The sequence below is a fragment of the Archocentrus centrarchus genome, chromosome 9 (assembly GCF_007364275.1).
Source record: "Archocentrus centrarchus isolate MPI-CPG fArcCen1 chromosome 9, fArcCen1, whole genome shotgun sequence".
NCBI classification, from domain to species: domain Eukaryota; kingdom Metazoa; phylum Chordata; class Actinopteri; order Cichliformes; family Cichlidae; genus Archocentrus; species Archocentrus centrarchus.
Genome location: NC_044354.1, coordinates 7,302,612 through 7,315,251, shown reverse-complemented (window position 1 = coordinate 7,315,251; position 12,640 = coordinate 7,302,612). Strand labels below are relative to the sequence as shown.

The 12,640-nt window shown below is 38.2% G+C and overlaps 1 protein-coding gene across 1 annotated transcript in view; it reads right to left on the bottom strand.

Annotated features, from left to right (window-relative positions):
- Positions 1 to 12,640, bottom strand: part of rasgrf2b (Ras protein-specific guanine nucleotide-releasing factor 2b) — a 46,227-nt gene that overhangs the window by 21,096 nt on the left and 12,491 nt on the right. Inside the window, exons 2-10 of the mRNA XM_030737310.1 lie at positions 7,564 to 7,670; positions 6,415 to 6,562; positions 3,607 to 3,696; positions 3,338 to 3,474; positions 2,724 to 2,840; positions 2,471 to 2,550; positions 737 to 930; positions 517 to 626; positions 319 to 437 (exon numbers count right to left, since the gene is read on the bottom strand). Of these exons, the coding sequence (XP_030593170.1) occupies positions 319 to 437; positions 517 to 626; positions 737 to 930; positions 2,471 to 2,550; positions 2,724 to 2,840; positions 3,338 to 3,474; positions 3,607 to 3,696; positions 6,415 to 6,562; positions 7,564 to 7,670 (1,102 nt within the window). The remainder of the gene's footprint in view (positions 1 to 318; positions 438 to 516; positions 627 to 736; positions 931 to 2,470; positions 2,551 to 2,723; positions 2,841 to 3,337; positions 3,475 to 3,606; positions 3,697 to 6,414; positions 6,563 to 7,563; positions 7,671 to 12,640) is intronic.

Below are 12,640 nucleotides of genomic sequence, written 5' to 3'. Positions count from 1 at the left end.
AATAAGGGTGTCTTTAATTTTTCACAAGACTGCATAGAGTCTGCATAAGCAATATCATTATTTATTTTATCTCTTAATAAGCTTAACCCTCCACAACAGTCCCAATTTCTCACGTGGCCCCTTGGGAAAATTGCCCACTACTGGTCTAGACTCTCTGATTTAACTTTTTTATGCTCAGACAAATATACATCATTCAGTACCACAACCAGTTTGTAGAACCACATTTAACTTTAAAAGCTGATAGAGAGACAAATCTTTCCCTCGTAGCTAATGCCGTGATATAGTAACAGAGCTCCAGCTCCACTGATGAAGACTCACCCTGCCGGACGAAAGTCTGGCTGGTGTCCAGCAGGATGTCACAACCTTCCACTATCATCCTCTCTATCGCCAGGTTCTTTCTGATGTTTTCTGTGTCGCTCACCTCATCGTGCATTACTCTGGCCAGACAAATCACACAGGTTTATTCAGGATTTGATAACAAGATGTTTAATTGAAGTAGACAGCTCTGACACATACCTGGACAATTCCTCTAATTTGGACTTGGCAAATTCAAGACTCTTGCGCTCCACGTGTTCATGAGGGGTGTGGGCCAATAATTCATGCAAGGTTATGATGTAACGAGGAATCTTGTTGAAGGAAAGAGCACAAGAAGACAGCAATTGAGAAAAGCACATATGTTGAAATCATGTTACAGTATATTTGTGAATACAAAAAGGTGCTGGTGCTCATTATCTACCTGAAACATGGGGTATGTGAGGAAGGTCTCGAGCATCCTTCCCTCACAGGCAGCATTAGACTCGTACTGCTTTAGCAGCTTGTCAAAGTCTCTGTTCTGCTTACAGTTGGCCAAAACCTGCAGGCTGTACTGATGGTTACGCACAAACTCCTGGTAGATGTTTAGCATCGGCAGCAGGATGTCAAATAGGTCAGCTAGAAAAAAAGACACACCCATATATGCACAGTATGTAAGCTGTACGAGGGTATTCTGCCACCAGCAGTTTTAAGTTATAATTTGTGCTGCTAGTAGCAACTAAAACTGTTACATGTTGCATGTTTACAGTTTATCAGAAGTTGACAAGCATCCTAAATGCCCTTGTTGGAGTATTAGCTGTCAGTGTTGCTTTTGTGATGATTTGTGATTGTAGAATTAGCAGACTTTGGGCTAACTATTATTTTTATGTATTTTAGTCTTTCTTCTTTTCTTCTTTTGTACTTCTGTACATTTAGACACTTAATTACGGCTTTGTATGGCAATGTCATGGTGCCAGGATTCTGCTTAGATTTTCATGGATATTCCTTCACATGTTCACAGTTCTTAGTATCTCCACTGTTTCCTCGCTTTTGTCTTCCTCTGTTTTATCTGCGTATTAGTTCACTAGTCTCCCCAAATACTCAATAGAAGTTTATGGAAATGGAAAAGCTGTTGGCTGTCCTACCCCTGTCTCCAAAGAGCCAATCAACAGCTAAACTGGGTAACATAAGCCAACTGTATTATTGCACTGGGGTGTCCTTTTACAGTATGTGGTGGCAGGCATATCTACTCATCATGGTAAAAATGTAGGTAAATATACATCTTTTTTTTTTTTAATATCACAGTTAACCATATCCAGAACTTGAATTAGCACTTGTTTAAATGTTCTAACACACAGCAGAGTTTGATGGTGTGGCTCTCAGGATTGAGTTGTAAAAGAAATTTTAATGTTTTCTCAAAGTCACGAAATGTTTGATGTGGCTTTTATCAGCTTTGACTGAAGTAAATCAAAGTTAAAGATTTGTGTAAATTTCAGCAACTGCATCAATGCTCCCCAAAGAGTGAACGAAAAATAATAAATAAAGAAAAAGCAAAATCATGGCTTCAGATGAAAATGAAATGCCAAATGAATCACAAGAAAATGTGTTTCTACAGCTGTTTCTGCAGGTTAAAAACACACTGTTCGGTTGGATGCCTCAACATTTTAATAGCATTCATAAGAAATTGAAGAATAAGATCTGAAATACTGCAGAATTTATTGATTTAAAACATCTTATACCTCAAAGGTCTCCACTGAATCAGTCATCAGGAAAGAGTGTGATAATGCCTGGATGTTTAATCAGCAGACCCTTTTCTTTCTGAATTTGTCACAAGTAATTTGCTGCCACATCGTTCAGCAGTCTGTCTCCTAGGTGATGCTTATCTGCCGAGGGGGCTTTTGTTTTAGGAGGTGAAATGATGGGAAACCTTCTGGTCTGGGTGGTCATTGTCTGTCAAGACAATCACTGTGCTTGTTGCATACTGAGATAGGGAAATGTGCGTATGTAGGAGTGAACAGAGCAGTAAGACGTCAGGTATGACGTTTGAATGAGACAAACTGGATGCAGGGAATGACTGAAAGCCTGACCTTGATGTAACTGAGTGGTTACAGAGCGTGCAAACACAGTGTGTATTTGTGGGGGGTTTTTACGCTTTATGGGAGGGCGAGTAACAGCTTACCGAGCACCAGAGTTGGCCAGTTGGCTATCCTCGCCTTCAAGCCTTGATGGAAAATCTCATGAAGGAACATGATGGTCTCGCTGAAGACACATTGCAAATACAGTGTGAAAACAAAAATTAAATGAGGTTTCATGCATTTATTTATCTTCGCTATCTGTCTCTGCTTGCGCACCATGTGTAATTAAGACTCCAGAGATTAATTTACAGTCAGAGATGGACAAAACACATTGGCTAATCACACACACACACACACCTGTTGAGGAAGATGCTGCTGACGTCGTCATGGCTGATGGGGGGTTTCTTGGAGCTGGCAGCCATCCTCAAAGGTCTGAGGAAACAGTTGACCAGGATGTAGAGCTGGTGGACGTACCTGTTATCGGCACACATAGACAAATGCTCATATGAAATGCCTGAATTAATACATATTTTAATGATATTGTTTCATTAATAATAGGGTGCTGGCTTTTCTAATAATACAATATATGCTCTCTTGCAGTCAGATGATACAATTTCCTGAAGATTTTAATTTTGGTTTTGCTAAAAGTTTTACCCTGATAGGCTCCTTTGTTTTATTCATTTATTATTAGTATTTAGCACAGTGTGGACTGCCTTCATCATTTTCCCAGCTTATACATATACAGTTCAGATTATTTACTGGCAGCACCTGCCAAGCAGAACAGAAACTGTTGTTCTAGATAATACAGAGATACCAGATGAGCCTATCGCTTTAACTTATAACAATAAATCTGAACTGTTTGGGAGTTGGATGACCTACACCTCTGAGATAACATCATGTGCCACAAAGCCTGACAATAGTGACAATTTTTCTGCAGTGTGTGCCACTCGAGGCATAATGCATTTGCATACTCGGTCTCTGCCTCCACCATATTGAAGACGATCTGGTTCCTCTTCCTCATGCTCTCAGCGTGAGGAGAACAGATGTAGTCCTGAACAATGATCTTCCACTTCCTCCGACAGAGCCAGCCCCGCATGAAACTCTGAACCTGTAGATATAAAGAAGTAGTAGCACAACAGATACAAAAGAGCTTAGGCAGGTAGGGACGCATGGAGAAAAACACACATGAGCACAATTTAAAAAAAACAAATTTCTGAATGTGCAGAATTGATTCATTTACCTTTTTGATCTTTTTGATATCCGGGTCTTCGTTTTCATGGTAGACATGGTAAGGCCGCATTCGCTCCTTAGTTTTGTTCAGCGCTACAATCTTTAAAGAGAAATTCAATAGCAAATATGAGCATAGTCTTAATAAAAAACAGATTTAAACTGTCAAGCAAAAACATCCATAAGACTTTATATAAACTTTCCCCTTTTTCTGTAAGGACATTATTTTCCTGTAGGAATCACCAGCACTCTGTTGTGTATGTGATAATCATTCAGCGCGTGTCCAGTGAATTGTTAGTGTGTTTTCACCAGATAAGCATTTGACTTCCTCATCTTTGACAATCTGCTGTCTTCATTCAGAAAGAGAAAATGAGCGAGAGGAGGGGGAGGGATGGTGATAGTAAACAAAAGAAGAATGACGTCATGCGCTCAATTGCTTGTAGTGCATCGTAGGGCACAGAAAGTGCAATCTTCTGCTGTTCTAAACTAATCAATATGAAGCATAATAGTCACTTTTTGTATCATTTTACAGCCGTGAACTGCTGAGTACAGGCAGCAGAGCCAGATAAGCCCGTGACATTTACTTGCTGCAGGCAAGGAAAGCCGACCGCAAAGTTAATGTCATCTTTCAACTTTGAAAGTGGAGGAAAGGGAATGAGCTGGACAGATGCCAATCTTATTAACTGTGGAAAAACAGAAAATCAAATTTCACTTTGTACACATAATGATACAGAGCACCAGTTCTAAATAACAGAGATGACAAACTTCAAACATAGCCAGTAGAGGATTTTTCTTGCCAGCACTGCCATCTGTGCAAAAAATAAACTCAGCAGAGGTTAAGATAGTCTCTAATACTGCCTTAGCTTCAACTGTTTGTTCATACCTTTAGCCTTCTGACAGGCTTCTGACAATATCAGTTTATTACATATGGAGTAAAGCACGAAAGACGAACCCAAAAACGTTTTTAGCCACAGCGCTTTATCTTCATTTTCTTATTCACTAGCGTGATCATGCAAATGGCAGCAGAGAGGAGCCTGTCTGCCAACTGTTGACAGTTACAGTGGCTAGTTGGTTTAATTATTCATAAACAGGGCGCAACACACACACACAAACAAACAAACACGAGTAAGCTTTAATGAGATGGATCACCAACTGCACGCTGGCTCGCTCTCTTTTTTTCACGAGCAGCCTATTACACAGGCAGATGTTTCTTAACATAAAATTAATTTCCTTTAGCATTTTCACTATGAGCCAGGCTCAGTGTATCCTGCCAATGACACATAACATCTCTTGTAGTAGTAGGGAGATGCATCTTCCACACTTGCTGCTTCAAGGGAGAATTTCAAATAAAATCATCGTTACACGGTAATTCGCCAAACAGAGTGCTGTTCTTATCTCAAAGAAAGGAATACCATATGCAAGTAAAATGTTTCTACAAGCGGCTATTGACGCAAACGAGCAGAGAACTGTCAACTGACAATGACAGCAGAGTTTTGATTTATGGAAATGTTTGCAGCCGGCTCAATAAGCAAATAACATCCCTTGGGGACAAATGCTGCACAGACAAGAATTCAGTTTCAGCTGACCAGCTGTACAATGAGAATAACTTTATGGTTCCTTCTGATAATTTCTGTGGCACCTAATAGAACATGTACACAGCAATTGCTTCTTATCTGATACAAGAATCATAGTAATATAACAATCTCATTTAAAAAAAAAAAAAATTTTTTTCAGTTTAATCATGTCATATATGTTGTTATTGTTGCCTGTTCTGTGCTGGGCTCTTGCCTCACCTCACCCTGTCTGAGGTTTCTACCTGTCTTATAATTTTCACAATAGCATGTAGAAGAGCAGGGAGGGCCCAGAAAAAAAAAAAAAAGACTGCATAAGGTAATAACAATCTTCTTCATAAACTGAGAATTTTAATTCTTCCTTGTTAACACTCTTGTAGAGGTCACTTTTGTTTTGTGTGTGAGCATGGACATGTGATTTATCATGCAGTTATGGAAGAGCAGAAATGTTTTGCTTTAGATAAGCGTAAAGGGCTGGCAGCTGTTTGCAATAAAACTGATGGATTGTTGTTATTGAGCAGTGGGCTTCTCTTCCTATGTTCAAAGGTGACTGAAAACCATTCACACCCACTCCTTCGCTGAGAAATGACACATACAATGAATGGTCTTTATAGGTCCTCTACATATCCTTCTTGCTAGGGTTGCTCCTCGTGTGACTTATGCTGAGAGAGTAATCACATTTAAACACAATTTATTAAAATCACCTTCATGGAAGACTACAATCTGTATGTTATGACCAAAATTAATTTTAAAGATATAGTGAAAAATTAAATATATGTTCCAAGTTATAACACTCTGTCTCTGTGTTAATAAATCATTCTTTTTAATTTATTTTTATTTACGTATACAACCTCACAAAATTTCTGACTCATCTTGAACTTGAGGGTATCATCCAGTCAAATATAATTTGTGGTGACTAGCTATCATAGTCCATCATATAAAATATATAAAAATATATGTCATATTTAAAAAAAAAGCATATTTACACTCTAATTTGTTAATTTCCTCTGTCCTCCCTAGACCTCCCGATCTATAACAGAAAGAAGAGTCATGCATGCTTTTCATTGTGAAGACAAGCAGTCCAGAACAGAAGGGGTTCTTTTAATAAAGAAGACCCTCAAATGCCCAGAACCAGATGCTGTCTTCTGCAATCTTTGAAAAGCACATGCTGCATTGTTTCCTAGAGGAAGAAATGTTGAGATCTATGTGCATTTGTGTGGTGTGTGTGTGTTCACATGTGCATAATGTACCTCTGCTTTGAGCCTCTCAATTTCAGTGTCCTGATCTTCTAGCTGAGTGCGCAGCTGATTGGCAGCCACCTTCTCGGTCTCCACGATCTGTACAAGGTGGATGTATTTCTGCATCAGCACCTCTCGTTCGATGATAATGTCAGAGTAACTGAAAAGTTCACAGACAAATACAAATAAGGACAAAACATAAACAGCTAAATAATATGCTGAAAACAGAGCATGAACATGAAGTAGCTGCATGTATTCAACACACCAGTTCTTGCTATTGTGACTTTGTACTGAGATGGTATGATACAATATTATAACAATACTTCACTCACAATATGACATTATGGCAATTTTTAACATTTTGCGATATGCTGAGTATTACAATAACATAGGACAGCAAGGAGGTTGCTGTCCTGTTTTTACTGGTGTTACTGAGCCATTAGCATGCTCTAACTCAGGACGTAGCTTCGTCAGGCTAAGTGTGTCCAGTGCTGGATGGTTTTGCGGTTGAGCTGATTTAATATAAATTTGCTTAGCTAACGTCATCTCAGGATGGTGGTGCATGAGGTGACCCCTCTTGTTCTTGGCCATCCCAGAATATTTAAAATTATTTAATAAAATAGTGATATTTGGTCTGTATTGATACAATACCACCACGCAAAACATCACGAGTCTAGGCTGTATTAAGTTTGTCCCCCACACCTACTTTGCATATTGTTTCAAAGAATAAATAAAATACGCTCATGATAGATATAAATGATACTGTTTATTCAAAAGTATATTTATAGTCTCTGATTTCCTTTTCAAAACTGAAGCTATAGAATCTCAACATGCTTTGAAGTTGTCAAATATATCTTATAATCCCCCAAATTTTCTGAATATTACAATTTTATGGGGGTTATCAATGAGCCTTTAACAGTCCCTGCAAATGCAAGCTGTAATTTTGTCATTATAATGTCAGTTAGCCATGTGTGTGCTTGTTTTAATGTTTTAGCATTTGAGGGTATTTTGTTAAAGGATCCAACTTGGGCTGCTCGAGTTCACTATATAAAGCAGATACATGCAAAATGACTTCTGTACAATACTAACATGAGCTGAAACTTCATAAACAATGCAAAGAAGTATTTGGATATGCTCTTTATCGAAATGTGCTGTGTATACCTCGCCTGTTGGATGGCCTCCACCCACTCATCGCACTCACTCTCCTCCTCTGTCCGCAGTTCCAGTGGTTTCTGTCCATCGTGACCAAACACGATGAGGAAGTAGTGCTGACAGAAAGGTAAAGAAGGACAAAGAGATTTTTACGCATGTGTTACCTGAAATTCAGGTGTGTCAGTGGTCTCATGTGATGGAGAGAATAAAAACATTGCTTTTCATTTGATTTCTACCTTTTAATTGCCCTTGTAGAGTTCTACACACCTCACAATAAGCAGATATATCTTAATGATTAGGGATGGGGGATGATGTGCAGCTAATTCTCATCTGTTGCTCTCCTGTTTCTCCGCCAGCCTTTTGACAATTAGCCCACTCTTTGTCTCCCTCTTTTCCTTCTCTCATTTTATGTCTGCCTCTCTTATTACTCTGATGAATTTCCCTGTGTAACCGCCATCAAAACACTTCCCCACCCTTACACACAGACACATGCTAGTGCATGCAAGTGCAAAGGCACACACCTACAGTAGCGCATGCACACTAGGCATTATGTGAAGTGATAGAGGGTTTTATTCAAATGGTCATGTCCTGGGGCACTGGGTTATCAGAAGAGCTGCTATTCTTAGTCAAGGAAAACAGAGAAGACTGAGCTCTGCATTGGTTTTCTCTCTCCTCCTCTTCTCTTTATCCCACCAACTCTTTCCTCCTCCCTCTCTCTTTGCACTTCACCTATCATCCCACTCCACCTCCTCTGCCCCGCTCAACCAGCATCCTCACTTCTCTTGTTGTCTAATCCCACTCCTCCTCCTCCTCCTCCTCCTCCTCCTCCTCATCTCCACATCCCTCCATACTTTCATCTCTTTGTGTCTCTCTCAGTAAGGATTCAGTGAACCATATAGAGTCCAGAGGAGAGACGTTTGCCCTGCAGGAGGATGGATGCGCTTTGGCCCCTGCAGTGGGGATGAGCTGGGGACTGAGGACTAGGTATCAGACCACACACACACACTTATAGACCTTCCTCCATTTCTATCCTCCTATCTCAGCTTTTTATGTATCTGTCATTTCGATTCACTGCCTGGCTGTATTTTATTATATCAACAATAATCTGTGCTCTAACAGTCTTTGACAGGGAGAAGGATGGAAGGAGAGAGGGAGAGCGAGAGAGATCTAGAGAGAGAGGGATGAGGGAGGTGTTACATAATATTTCTTAACTGAGTACATATTTCTAAATTGTGTCACAATCCAACAAGATAACATTTCCATGGCAACAAAATATCTGCCGCTGTTGCCGTGTTTTGCACTTCCATTTTCTCCTTATAAGTGCTACCACTATTCATTTAATGCTTTTATTTATCCGTCATGCAATTTTAGGCATAAAAAGAAAAGACTCTTCAGCAGGAAGTGAAGCATTGAGTTTAAAGCTCCACATGGATAACCTTAGCCTCCGTTATCTGCACATTTAAGATAACAGCTTTTATGTATTTGACCATGCATGTTACTATGAGTCAGATGACAATTAATCTGTCTTTGATTGCATGCAAATATTTCCACATCATGTTGACAGATGTCTGTCATTTTCACATATAACAAAAGCGAACACAACAATGCCCATTTCACATACTTCCCATCTTTTAATTAAAGTGAAAACAGGAACAGCACGGTGTAAATCCAACAGTAAGAGTCTTCCATTAAAGATGTTATTTCGATAATTTATATTTTTGAGCAAATAGTGCATAAATATAAAACTCTGATATAAGTCTATATGTATGTAAGTATCTAAAAGACATGTACAAGTAACACTGGACCACCAGTAGCACCACAGACCAACTGTTAGTCAGGCCCCATTCTTCTTCTGTTGTTCATGAAACATGGATGCGGATGCAGGAACATGATTGGAGGGATAGTTGGAAGAAGCCCTGCAGAGCGTTTGTAATGTGCAAGTTACAGCGTAATTTAAATTTTTTAAAAGAATTGTGTTTATTAATGTTTAAATGCAAGGAAATATGTTTGTTAGACTTCAAGGATTCATACAAGTTAGATTAGATGAGAAACACTGAAGTTAACCATAACTTTCATTGTTTCATATATTACCTTTTTTCATAGAATTTCACTTTCAGGCATATAATCTGTTCCATAATGCAAATATTGCACTTATTCGCTCTAAATGTCTTATTCAAAGCAAATACCTAACTTTCTATTTATACCTGCTGCTTAACAAGTCTTAATTGTGTCACTTTGTATGCTTGATATATATTTTTTTGTATCCTGCTTTTATATTTTCCTTTATTCTACCATTCTGCGAGTCTCTACTGCATCATTGACCCAATTGTCACTAGGCAATCATTAAAATTTAATGTTATTGCATCCTTTACAGAAGATTCTGCATCACGCTGGACCCCCAAAGTATGCCAGTGAATTGCTCTGTAACATTGTACTGTGTACTCATTAGTTGAAGAGATTTATTTATTTATTATTTTTGTGGAGGACTTGGCTGCTTCTATGAAGACTATAAGCACAGTGAGATCTCCACACATCTCTTGAATGGTACTCTGAGCCATGAGCACACAGCTTCCCAACTTTACAGTACAGTTCAGGACTCCTGGCTCAGGCTCCCTTCAAATTGGCTCAAGTGTACCCTCCATCCCTGAGGGCCTTCACTGTACTGTAAGAAATTTCATTTAGACAAAGACACAGAGGAGCCACAAAAGAAACAGAGTAACAGCATGACATAAAGAAGTGTAGTTTACCACCACCAAGCAAGACATAGGAACAGTGTAAGGCAAAAATTTTATTATTCAGAACCAATTTCATGTCAATCTTTAAACTACCTGCTGTGAAAACAGAAGTGAAAAGCCCTCCAAACAAAAATTAACTACCAGCAGAGACTAAATGTTGGGAAATGAATGTCAACCATACACACATACACAAGTTACTAATGGTGCAATGTTGAAATACTTTTTCTCATTATTAAAAATTAAAGACTGAAATTTGCGTTAATAGATTCATTAGCCAAAAATGGCTGGGGGATCCGGAAATGCTCATCTTTTTATTATTATTATTATTATTGTTATAAATATTTAAAAACAGGATGGCAGAATCTTGTTGGAAACCACTCATGATTGGGGACTGAAATAGCCAATAATGATGCAACACTGCAGTCTGCTGTGGTATCTGCACTGATGAGAGCAAAAATGAACCTTCTTTTATTCACTTGACTCGAAATATCAGCTTTTCAAAGCTATTTTCTGCATTAGTGTTCTTTATTTCATTCAGTTGAAAGAGACATTGAAACCCGAATTGTTAGAGGTTTTAGCTTCACTGGAGTTAAATGAGTTAACACAGAAACTCCACAGTCATGCATATTCTAGTCTATAATTTAAGTATAGGGTAGATTAGACTTCAGGTCTCAGGCACAGACAATATAACCATATAAGTGAGTAAACAAATCCTAAATAGTAATATATAGGATAAATTTATTATGGAAAAAAACTGCAGTTTTCCCAGCCCTGCTTCCAATGAGCCAATCAACTTCCAAACTGGCAGATATGATCCAGTTTTGTTATGGCACAAAAACACACAATAGTTGTTCATGACAGTTTCAGCTGCTGGGATAGTGAAGGTGTAGGTAAGTCTAGTTTCTAATTTTACTGTAAACATAACCATGAATTACCATGGCATTTGTTTAGTGGGATGAGCAGAGATGTTGGCACTCTGGATTTAGACTGAAATGCAACTTTGCACATAAAAAGTTATACTTCTACTTCATATGTGGAAAAGTCACCAAAGTACTTCAGCATTTTTTTTCATCATATCTGACTGATGAGTCTTCTGTTCATTGGAATTAAAGTTGTGGCTCTGTCAACAATCATGTAGATGGGGTCTTCAAAATAACTGCACAAATAACTGCACAAAGTCATTGCAATATGGCTGCCAGTTGACAAGACTTGCCAATTAATGCCAACTAAAAGAAGAATCTGTGAGTCAAGTACAGTATACTGTATCCATAATCCTGGGAAGAAGTTTTATTGTATGCGTCAGTAAATTACACAGTCTTGAGAAAAAAAAAGTTTTCACAGGTCTCCGTGTAGTCTTGTGAAAAACCTAATTTAATTTAAGATGGAAAGTAGCAGACAGGTGCTGCTAACCAAATGCACTCGATGAACTGATCATCGGCAAGTGTAACCACCTCTATAAAAGCAGAGGTTCTGCCAGTTTACTCCATGCAATGCTCAGAGAAACTGCAAAAAATCCAAGAGCTACATGTCAGACTCTACAGGCCTCAGTTAGCATGTTAGCTGTTAAAATTCATGACAGTATAATTAGAAAAAAAGGGTTGACAGGAAAAAGCATCTTCTTTCCACAAGACAAGACAATGATCCCAAACACAGCAGCAAGTCAACAGAATTTGAAACAAAATCAAGGTGTTTCAATGGCCCAGTATAAATTCCAGACCTCAACCCGGCTGAAATGTACTGTTTGAAAAACTAAGTACATTTCATAATGCACGATCAAACTTTCTTTTGCAGATGACTGTAGATTGATTCAAAAAGTAAGTGTCCAGAAACCAAACCTCTACAATGGACTTAACTTCAAACTTGACCTACATGAAAGCAAACAAAAGTTAGAGTAGTTAGACTGTATAACACATCATAATGTCTTGAGTCACTTGGACACTTTACCTACACTGCCATCACTTTATCCATACAGTCAGATACATTTTATTTATTACACTCACCCATATAATGCATACCGTGTATGCTGTGTACCTTACCGGCTACAAATATATATAATATTTTGATATCTGTATATAGTGTTTGACGTGTGTGTATATGTGTGTATATGTAAATATATATATATATATATATATATATATTTATGTATATAGTGCTTATGTATATGTGTATAGTTTTTTGCTATTTTATTTTATTCTATTGAATTTTAGTTTTAGTTTTTAGTTTAGTTATTTGTTCTTACTCATCCTTTTCATTTTTTCTCTGTATTGAGCTGCTGTAATGCACAAATTTCCCCGTCGTGGGATCATTAAAGTTTTATCTTATCTTATCTTATCTTAAAAACAGTGCCATGA